We start from the raw sequence: 11,967 nt of genomic DNA, 5'->3' as shown, positions 1-11,967 counted from the left end.
ATATCATGCGTACTTTCATTCTCGTCTTAGATATGGTGTCGCCTTCTGGGGAAACTCTAAAACAGCTAATAGCAATTTTAAACTACAAAAAAGGGCCATTAGAATCATGTTTGGGCGCAAGCCTAGAGACTCTTGTAAACCCCTGCTTAAGAAATCTGGTATTCCTCCATTACCACGTGTATACATTATGGAAACCCTTTTGTTCTTTAAATTAAATGTAATAGGCAAGGACCTGAGACTGCAAAAAAACTGTGATATACATGAGCACTTTACCAGACAAAACAGAAACTTACATATGACTCAAATCAGCACAGCACTGTGCCAAAAAGATACTTTTCACATGGGAGTAAAGCTTTATAACAAACTTCTTGAAAACATAAAAGCTATTACTGAGGTCAATACATTTGGAAAATGCATATTTACAGCATCACCGCTCTTACTCTATGGAAGAATATTTAAATTTATGAAATGTATTATATAAATACTTACGTGTAAAGTGTATGATTGTAACCTTAAATATGTATGCCTTGAAATGACATTCAGAGTCTATATTTATAATTTGACTTGTCCAATGTCTTATGCATAAGCAGCTATGTAGACAACAGGACCAATAAATAACACAATACAATACAGTACACTCCTCCATGACACTGTGTGCTGCACGTAACTCTTTGCCTATGGCCAGAGCATGATCACTGGTGCCACATTCTGCTCCTGTGCATTGCTGCCTCTTCCTCTTAGTTGTCATTCACCCATCATCAACTCTCCTGTCCTCCTTTCCCATGCCATCTGATACAAACCTTCAACCTAGTCAAGCTTCTGTGCCAGCAAAATTTAATCAGTCAAGATAATGTAGCTGTACAGGTCTCTGTGTACTTTATAACTCAGAACAATGATTCGCCTCCTCAGTCTTGGTTAGGTCCCTGTTGATGACTCAGGACCACACAATCAGGTGATTTCTTACCTTTACTCCTTAAATTATTTATATCATACCAAGGACTTTCCATTGCCATATTTGATACAGCAATCCATCAGAAGTAAATTTAATTACGTTTTTGTACTTTTTGATTCTGAAGTAGTCCAGTTGGATGTTTTATAATTGAAGAGTGGAAATGGAAAACACTATAAGTGCCAATTTATCACAACATGCATTTTCAGTGCTGTTGTGTTCTCTGTGCTCTGTTGCATGTCCTTAGACTTGATTCAGGTGCCAAACTATGGAGAAAGTTTCTCAAAAATGGATTAGTAGATGGCCCACAGCCTTTGTGCCAAGCTGTGCTACCCTCTGTAGTTCCAAAATTTAAAAGATATGAAAATTGCCTTTTGTTGACTACATTTCTACTAGTTAAAAACCTAATGCTGATTTCTGTACTTGCATCATCACAAATAAAATATAGTGCTACAGTATTAATAGCACTAGGAACAAAAACTTCCTTCCTACTATTTTCCTTAAACCAATATTTTTGAGACTGTGGCTGAATACAAAATATAAGTTGATTCTTGCAATGGAAAAAATAGCAACCAACCACTGTTAGTAATGGTATTTATTTACACAAACAATACCTCTACTGATTTTGAAATGACAGGTTCATCTTCAGATGGCTGTTAATGTTTATATTACATTTGTTGTTGTTTACATTAGTTGCTGAAAAAACTGTCAGCAACTAATGTAAATAACAACAAATGTAATTTAAACATGAACTGCCTTCTGAACTTGCCAGTTCAAAACCATTAACATTGCTATTTCTGAAACTAAATAGCATTATAACAGTGACTAGTTTACTGTTTTCTTCTTTGCAAGAATCAACTTGTAAAAACTTTCTTATAGCCATTTAGAAACAGTCAGTTCCTTGTGTGCCATTTACAACATTCTTAATACAGTACTTATTTTCTAATTTGTCTAATTATTTTTTGATTATTTTATTGATAAGTACAGTTCCTTACAAAAGCTACTGTTTAGTATTTTTAAGACAGGCAATAAAGGATGAAACAAATCATGCCTCTTTATGTTACAGATACTTCTGATGGCTTGTTTTTCAGTTTTGTACACAGTTTGATTACCTAGTGCAGTACTCCATATGACTGTAGACTGGTATAATGAACAATATGTTTGTAGTACTATTTCTCTGTTAAACTTTGTGTTCAATACTTATAGCATCTAGTTGACAGTTGACAGAGTACCTGTAAGAACTTGTATACACCTTTAACTATGTAACAGACCTTGATGCAAGACCTGTTCCTTACATCCTCCTACCACCTCCTACTCTAGTCCAGTCACTAACATCACCTATCCCATCAAAGTCAGATCTAACAGTGAAACCAGTCATGTGATTTACAAGCTAAACTGCAACCGCTGTGCTCCATTCTATGTAGACATGACAACCAACAAGCTGTCTGTCTCCATGAATGGCCACCATCAAACTGTAGCCAAGAAACAAGTGGACCACCCTGTTTCTGAAAACGCTGCCAAACATGATATCCTTCATTTCAATGACTGCGTCACAGCCTGTGCCATATGGATTCTTCCCACCAACACCAGCTTTTCTGAATTGCACAGGTAGGATCTTTCCCTGCAATACATCCTTCATTCCCTAACTTTCCTGGCCTCAAACTTGAATAGTCACTGTCCTCACCCATCCAGCCCCTTCCCTGTTCCTATTCCAGCACTACACAGCCATCATTTCACCTCCACACCCAGTCTTTTAATTTCTTTTTATTTCTCTCTTTTCTGTTACTTCCTTCTCCCCCACCCCCGGCTTCTCTCCAGCCCCCCATCCTCTGTCTAAACTGCAGCACTTCACTGTTCACCACCCTCACCATACTATTCCACCCCCTCCCCGCCCCAGCCTCTTTCTTACACCCACCCAGTTCCCACTCCCATCATGCACTGGTGCTGCTGTTCAGAGTGTGTTTTTAGTTGCCTGAGACTGCAGACGTGTGTGCGAGTCGCATTTGTGTGAGTGTGTCTGTGTGTGTGTGAGTGTGTGTCTGTTGTCGACAAAGGTATTAATGGATGAAAGCTATAATTCTGTGAATCTTTTTGTTGTGCCTACTACGACTCAGCATCTCTGCTATATGGTGTGTAGAAACTTTCTTTCTCTAATATTGTTACATTCCATACTGGATTTCCCTTGTATATACATGTCCAGTTTGCAATAACACTACAGATATATACTTGGCAAACTTACAAAATTTTAACGGTTGGTAATTTTATCACAATTGATGGGTTATATGAATCATTATTGTTATAATTATTTTCAGTGTGTATGTTCATGTGTGAGCCCTATCAGTAGTGGGACTCCTGGGGAATGAAGAACTTTTCTGCGTAACACTAAAACCAAGATGTTGGGCCCATTAAAAAAAAATAAAATACATTAACTGATTTTTTCATTACGATTACATCAAATAAAGTAGTGTAGTGGTTTGCACACTGGATTTGCATCGAGAAGCTGTTGTTTCAATTCCCGTCTGGCCACAAAGTTCGAGGTTTTCTTTGATTTTCTAAATCTCACCAGGCAAATATCAGGTTGGTTCCTTTGAAATGACACATCTGATTTCCTTCCCCATACTTCTTTAATCTGAGCTTGTGCTCCGTCTCTAATGACCTCCTTATTGATAGGGTGTTTAACACTAATATTCTATTCCTCTTTAAAGCACTGAACCTGGAAAATGTCTGGTTGTATACTGTATGGCATACAGTTTTGCTGATGAATGTGCTATCGTTTTTGTGATATTTCTAGGGCTGTCTTATTTAAGTATAATTCTTTGCTGCTGATGAGAGGTGACAGGATCACCTTGAAGATTGCAGCAATCCAATGTTTAAGAATTTGTAGCAACTAAAACACTGTCATAATCATGGCTAAAAATTTTAAGCTAAAATTGTTATTTGCTACTTTTACTAAAGTTAAGGAGACAAGTATGTTATTTGTCAGATGCTTCTTAGGTCATGTGAATCATTGCTAGTACTTATACTGTTGCAACTTATCATAATGCTGTTACTCATAAATATGCATGTCCTATTGATTTAGATCAATCTGATGTTGGATGAAGTGATCAAAACCAGCAAGTTAAGAAAATAAAGAAATTAATTCCTTGCTGCTCATTTGCAAGACAAATTCTATAAGTCATTCATTAATGTGGAATGCCTTGTATTCTTTTTATTTTGAAATTATGTGGCAACATACCATGGTAAGCCAACTCAAACAAAAAAATAAATAAAATTAGTAGCCATTTGATTTTCTTCTATAATGTACAATGTTTAGGATGATAACTAGAGTTGTATGTATGGATTCCTTAAAGCTATACTGATGATTTGGTGGTAGTTAGCTCTTGTTTATAAACCTCTTAGCGGGCTATTACAAAAGGCCTTCTCAATTTTCTTGGTGAAACCACCAATCTGTGCTCCAGGACTATAACTGGTGCCATTTTTTTGTGGCCACAATCTTGTACAGGTGTTTCATCACAGCAAAATTTAGAAGTTTGTTGGAGAATGCCTGTAGTAGAGATTTATAATAAGCATCACAGGCTCTTTCTTTCATGAAGGACACCACAGTGCCACAGCATGTCACCCACTGATAAAGTGGCAGCCCATTGAGTATCATGCAGCAGTTCATTTTCAGCAGCAGTAGAGAAATGTTGCAGCTGAGAGTGGTCCATCTAGATAATGTATTTAGCTGTCTGGTACGTCTGCAATATTTCCACTGCTCCCACAAACAAATTACCTCATGATGCTCCATTTCACTGAACTAAATTTTATTTTTTCCTGCAGGATTACATGGTGTACAGCGAATGTACATGTAATACAGGACATGTCAAAAATAGAAAAACATTCATTATTATAACATACATCCTAACCATTTTTCTTACATTCTAACATCATCGATTAAAAGTAACAAGATATACTAATTTAATGTGATAAGTACTTTTCAACACTGTAAAATTCCTTTTTCATCAGATAGTCTTTGAGGTTATTTGAAAACTTTGTGTGATGTACATTGTCACAAAGTTTTTAGGCAGACTTATTAGTAATTTGATACCTGGATACTGGGGACCTTTTTTAAGAACAGTCAGTGAATGGGTTATGCTTCTTATGCCGTTCTTCCTCCGTGTGTTGTCGGTGCGTAAAGTAGCATTTTTAGTCCACTCTGCAACATCTTTTGTGATGCACATTATAGTTTTATATATGTACAAGAATGTAAAAATTAAGATGACTGTCAAAGGGCTGCATCAGTTTGTGGCCTTATAGTCAGTAGAAGTGTAGCTTCTGTGGTCTGTTTTAATTAGATTGCTTTTAGTTATGAATTATTCACTCCTGCTTTACACAAAACGAACCTTCACCATATTAACTGACTTGTTAGACTTATATTAATGCAAATACAAGATCCAACTTTAACTCAGAATCACTTCAGCATTTTTTTTTCTTTTTTAAACATAGTAAGCTAATCTGTAGGAAGGTTAAAAAAAGGTTCCCACAAATTATGTAGTGGGTTCTTTCTTTCATTTCAGGAGCCCAAAAATATAAGATATATCTTTATAATGTTTTCTTGATATCCATTTTTAATAAATTATTTCTTTCATAACAGATACAATAGGAAGTCAAACAAACAAAATTCACCAAAACCATACATAACAATGAGTAATGAAACACTGTAAATGCAATGTCATGATTGTGTTGAGTTTCACATAAATTACAATGGAAATATGCAGTTATAATATATACCCAAGGATAAATCACTATGAATCTAGCAAAAGAGGCACAGAGTAGTTGACAACACTATCCTTCTCACCATTCACAAAGTGGTATTCTTCCGTCAGACCAAACCAAGCAATGCCCCACATCCACCCCTATTCAACTCCTGCTCCCAAATCCAGCAGACCAATGGGTCATGGGGTCATGTCAGTGTGTATGTATTTGGGAGGGGAGGGGGGGGGGGTAGTTTAGCACTACAAAAAGGTTTTCTCTGGAAGTTTTACTAGTTATCATCCCTCTCCTTTTGAGCCTACCTCATAGTGATCCATTGACATATATGTCTTAAGAGTATTATAATTTTCTGTGAAAACTAACTGTAGTACAATTCTGCAAAAACTCCGTGTCTCTCTGCAAGTTTAATCCATTAGTATGAGAGTAATGTTCATTTTCATCATCCAAAATTTGGGGGGATCCCAGGACGATTTCCAGGTTGAGGAGCGACAACAGTCTCAATATGTCGTATCCTCACGTCAATTGTGGCCATGTTTGGTGTCAGGAATTCACGCAGAGTGTTTACACCATCACGTGGCAACCGGTCAAATGGATATCCCATGTTACGTCTATCTGGGTACAAACGATTGTGCAGACCACAGTAACTATGAGCAGCACGACAACCAACATCTGGATCAGGCTGCTCCACCTGTTGACAGATTTTCCAGACAAATATTAAATTATATTTTTTAGTAATGATACAATATATTCTCATGATTACCAAACATAATTTCATTTTCTCATTATGAACCATAAACAACCAGAAATTTTTTTGTTTGGCTGCTGCAAAACAGTAAGATTTTATAGGCCCTGGTTGCATTTCTGTTCCTGTTTCTTACTCGTTTAGTTTCTGTTCTGTTTCTATATGATGTAAGACTGTTTTTATTTTAACATGGCTTATTTATTCCCAGTAATCTAATGTGAAGCAAAGAAGTTATTGTGTGTAATTTGGAGTTTGTAGTTTGAAGCAATTTTTCACTTATATTGCAAACTGGAGTAAGAACTCAAGTGGACTTACCCTGTCCTGACTGCCATCTGATACCATAACAAAGAACTCAACAGGGAATCCTTCTGGCTGACCCTTGGGTATCAGCATGTGTTGTGGCCATCCACAACCACAATAGGTGTATTGCTGCTCTAGTGGTGATGATCCTACTCCAGTAAGATTGCGGAATGTCCGCTCAAATGGTATTGTCACTGATGACTCATCAGAACGGCGTTGTATGACATTACGGCCACTATTCACTGCAACAGAAAAAAACTGCTACTAGGAGACAAATGTACATGAATACATACTATGAATATAATAGAGGGAAACATTCCACGTGAGAAAAATATATCTAAAAACAAAGATGATGTGACTTACCCAATGAAAGCGCTTGCAGGTCAATAGACATACAAACAAACACACACACAAAATTCAAGCTTTCGCAACCAATGGTTACTTCGTCAGGAAAGAGGGAAGGAGAAGGAAAGACGAAAGGATGTGGGTTTTGAGGGAGAGGGTAAGGAGTCATTCCAGACAAATGTCTGCTTGTGTCTGTGTATGTGCAGATGGATATGGGTGTGTGTGTGTGTGCAAGTGTATACCTGTCCTTTTTTCCCCCTAAGGTAAGTCTTTCCGCTCCCGGGATTGGAATGACTCCTTACCCTCTCCCTTAAAAACCACATCCTTTCGTCTTTCCTTCTCCTTCCCTCCTTCCTGACAAAGAAACCGTTGGTTGTGAAAGCTTGAATTTTGTGTGTGTGTTTGTGTTTATTTGTGTGTCTTTCGACCTGCCAGCGCTTTCGTTGGGTAAGTCACATCATCTTTGTTTTTGAATACATACTATGAAATACTATTTTTGCAGAACTGTTTACTGTCAGTTCACACAAGAGGAAGTTCCACCATGCAAATAGCGCAGTGATTCAAGAAAATCTGCAAGAATTCATACACAAAATGGCTACTGTCTTTTTTGAGTTCACACACTTTCATGTTTCTGTTCAGCCAGTTCATGCTTTATCTATCTGTATCTGATAGCATTTTTTTAGTTTGAGGTATCTTTCATTATGATTTGCATTTTTAAAGGATGGATGTTTGTCCGATCCTCTGGTCTGAGCCAAGATCATTGCTCTTCAAGACACCCAAAACTCGTATAATATGCCCAGTAGTAATCACTGAAGCAGGCTCAGAATTTACAGTATAAGAGAAGTGATAGCAGTTACCAGCTTCCAGCTCAGGAATCCCACGTTTGCAGGAGCCGTAACCAATGAGGACTGTTCAGTCCCCTAGATGACATGCAGACCATTGGGGTGCATGACTATTGAGGCAAAACAGATGTCAGGCAATCCTTGCACTATCCACCCCAACCCACGCATATGCTGTGTAGGACTCTGCCTGGATTGACTATTTCCTTTGTGTCTTATGGAATCAAAATCAAAAACACTAAATTTCACAGACACTCCCAGTGGATTGGGTGCTTCGTTGAGCAGTCAGACCAAGCATACTAAGAGGGTCCATGTGATTCAATCATTCATAGTTAATTGAACACATCTAAGAGGTGAAAATGTTCTTCAGATAAAGTGACATCAGAAAATTGTACTACCTTTCATACACAGAAACAAATTGAGAAAAATTGTGGACCTCTTAAAGAATGTTAAATGGCTACATAATGGTAGGAAATCTTCACCTACACCTTAGGATGAGAGTGTATAGCCCCAATTCCATATCCTGTTTCAGATGTGTATCAGAATGTTGGCTTAGCAGCTCATTGTCAATTACATTTCCCAAGGAGCATTCTTCCAGCTAGGCATGCAGGAGAATGTATTAAAATGTCTAAGAGTATGGACAATTCACAGTAAAATTGAAGCTTTAAGTTGGGTGGGGTCATCCTTGGACACTCAGTTGATAGGGTGATTTATTAGGCCAATAAATTTTACACTCCAAGGTAATTTATAATGTAATTTGACCTTCAGCACTTTCAATATGCACAGCTATGAATTATAGAGACAAAGTGTAGTGCAATACATTATTTACTGAGTAGTCAACAATTAACTGAAGCCTATTTTTCTTATTATTACCTTATTTTTAGTACCAGTTTTTCTATTTTTGTCACCTAAAAATGATCTATTGTCTATTTTACTGTCATATGTTACTTTGAAATGTAACTGAAGACAACAATTGAAAGAAATGGCAAATTTATTCAACATGTCTTGTTTACCATATCTTACAGACTATAAGACGCACATTTTTCTTCGAAAAATTGCCTCCAAAATTCAGGTGCACCCTATGCTTGAAATTAATATGAAAATTTCCAGAGTCTGATTTAAAATTCCAGCCAATCCTCAAAATGGCCACATATTTGATGCCTTGGGAAACCTGACTGTCAGAAATGAGCTTTTGGCCAACAAGGACTTTGTCAGAACTAGAACACACACACACACACTGGCCAACAAGGACTTTGTCAGAGCTAGAACACACACACACACACACACACACACACACACTCAAATAAATGCAACTCACACACACGACTGCAGTCTCTGGCTGCTAAGGCCAAACTACAAGCAGCAGCATATGTTGTGAGATGCAACTAGGTAGTGGGGGTAAGAAGGAGGCTGGGGTGGGTGGGGAAGGGATGCAGGGTAGGTGCGGGGGATGGTAATTGTGAAATATGTGGATTGTGTTTTACTCATCTCATGACATACATTTGCAATCCATCTGGTTTGCGTGCAGGAGAAATGTCAAAAATTTATGAAACAGTTACAGTGATTTTTACATTAATAAATAATAGCAGTATAATAAATCATAACACTATAAGGATATTTCTTGAAATGTGTAACACATTGTATCCAGCTCAAATTTCCAGTTTGTCCTGCATGAATTCATCCACTGAGTACTAACACTTCAGTGTACATCAACTTGTTCCCTTTTAATTTATTACACATTTTCATTCCCATGTATGAGGTCCCTGGGCATACAATCTGAGGTGGTGGGTGGGGAGCATAAAATTTTCTTTGTTTCTGGTGTCATGTGAAAGGACAAAATAGTTTCCCTCCGATAATTCACATTTGGTGTACAAAAATATAATAATCTCATATATGTATAAGGATGGCAGAGTTAATATTTTAAGTTTTCTAAATAATGGTCAACATGGTTCTTTGAGATTTGCAGTGCACATATTTTGAATTATTTTTTTCTGTATTTTTATTATCTGCACTATGTTTGTCAAGTTACCCGAAAAAGCAATGCCATAACTAATAATGGATTCGAAATAGCTTGTATATGCTACTTTTTGTGTGTCCATGTCAGTTGCAGTTGATAATATTTGCACTGCAAATGCAAAGCCACTCAGTTTGTTTGCCAGGTATTCAATGTGTGCCTGCCAGCTCAAATTTTTATCTACATTTAAAGTGCTGCTTCTGGGAGCATACAGGGACGAGGTGGTGAATAGCAACTATCCTTTTCATAATACTGTTATTTTCGATCCTGGATTTTCCATTGTAAAAATTAGAAAGTGACATATTGAAATGGATTCAAGGACACTATCAAAATGACACTGGAACTGATTCAAAAATGATTCAAATACATGCCTGTAAGCTAGCACTACAGTGGAACTTAACAGACTGTAAGTGTTGTTTTGGTTGGTGTTACAGGTTTATGAATTAGTTAGTTAGTTGGTTGCGTGTTCGATTGATCAGTCGCATGGTACGGTAGCCGTTATGATGTGGAATGTGCCAAGTGCACAAGGAATGCACATATGAATCAAGATATTTCTATTACTTACCCCATTCCCTTAAATTATAGATTTATTTATTCCTATTCAAGGACTGAAAGACCTGAGCCGAAACAAGGCCCCGGGAGCAGACAACATTCCATTAGAACTACTGACGGCCTTGGAGAGCCAGTCCTGACAAAACTCTACCATCTGGTGAGCAAGATGTATGAGACAGGCAAAATACCCTCAGACTTCAAGAAGAATATAATAATTCCAATCCCAAAGAAAGCAGGTGTTGACAGATGTGAAAATTACCAAACTATCAGTTTAATAAGTCACAGCTGCAAAATACTAACGCCAATTCTTTACAGACGAATGGAAAAACTGGTAGAAGCCGACATCTGGGAAGATCAGTTTGGATTCCGTAGAAATATTGGAACACATGAGGCAGTACTAACCTTGCGACTTATCTTAGAAGAAAGATTAAGGAAAGGCAAACCTACGTTTCTAGAATTTGTAGACTTAGAGAAAGCTTTTGACAATGTTGACTGGAACACTCTCTTTCAAATTCTGAAGGTGGTAGGGGTAAAATACGGGGAACCAAAGGCTATTTACAATTTGTACAGAAACCAGATGGCAGTTATAAGCATCAAGGGGCATGAAAGGGAAGCAGTGGTTGGGAAGGGAGTAAGACAGGGTTGTAGCCTCTCCCCGATGTTATTCAATCTGTGTATTGAGCAAGCAGTAAAGGAAACAAAAGAAAAATTCAGAGTAAGTATGAAAATAAATGGAGAAGAAATAAAAAATTTGATATTCGCCGATGACATTGTAATTCTGTCAGAGACAGCAAAGGACTTGGAAGAGCAGTTGTACGGAATGGACAGTGTCTTGAAAAGAGGATATAAGATGAACATCAACAATAGCAAAATGAGGGTAATGGAATGTAGTTGAATTAAGTCGGGTGATGCTGAGGATATTAGATTAGGAAATGAGACACTTAAAGTAGTAAAGGAGTTTTGCTATTTGGGGAGCAAAATAACTGATGATGGTAAAAGTAGAGAAGATATAAAATGTAGACTGGCAATGATAAGGAAAGCATTTCTGAAGAAGAGAAATTTGTTAACATCAAGTATAGATTTAAGTGTCAGGAAGTCGTTTCTGAAAGTATTTGTATGGAGTGTAGCCATGTATGGAAGTGAAACATGGACGATAAATAGTTTGGACAGGAAGAGAATAGAAGCTTACGAAATGTGGTGCTACAGAAGAATGCTCAAGATTAGATGGGTAGATCACATAACTAATGAGGAAGTATTGAATAGAACTGGGAAGAAGAGGAGTTTGTGGCACAACTTGATGAGAAGAAGAGACCGGTTGGTAGGACATGTCCTGAGGCATCAAGGGATCACAAATTTAGCATTGGAGGGCAGCGTGGAGGGTAAAAATTGTAGAGGGAGACCAAGAGATGAATACACTAAGCAGATTCAGAAGGATGTAGGTTGCAGTAGGTACTGGGAGATGAAGAAACTTGCA

At 37.5% G+C, this 11,967-nt stretch overlaps 1 protein-coding gene across 1 annotated transcript in view; it reads right to left on the bottom strand.

Moving 5' to 3' along the window:
• Positions 1–4,735: 4,735 nt before the first annotated feature.
• Positions 4,736–11,967, bottom strand: part of LOC126284215 (phenoloxidase 2-like) — a 112,744-nt gene continuing 105,512 nt past the window's right edge. Inside the window, exons 12-13 of the mRNA XM_049982986.1 lie at positions 6,759–6,985; positions 4,736–6,389 (exon numbers count right to left, since the gene is read on the bottom strand). Of these exons, the coding sequence (XP_049838943.1) occupies positions 6,141–6,389; positions 6,759–6,985 (476 nt within the window). The 3' untranslated portion in view covers positions 4,736–6,140. The remainder of the gene's footprint in view (positions 6,390–6,758; positions 6,986–11,967) is intronic.

This window comes from Schistocerca gregaria, chromosome 8, assembly GCF_023897955.1.
Source record: "Schistocerca gregaria isolate iqSchGreg1 chromosome 8, iqSchGreg1.2, whole genome shotgun sequence".
Classification (NCBI taxonomy): domain Eukaryota; kingdom Metazoa; phylum Arthropoda; class Insecta; order Orthoptera; family Acrididae; genus Schistocerca; species Schistocerca gregaria.
This window is presented reverse-complemented; position numbering and strand designations above follow the sequence as displayed.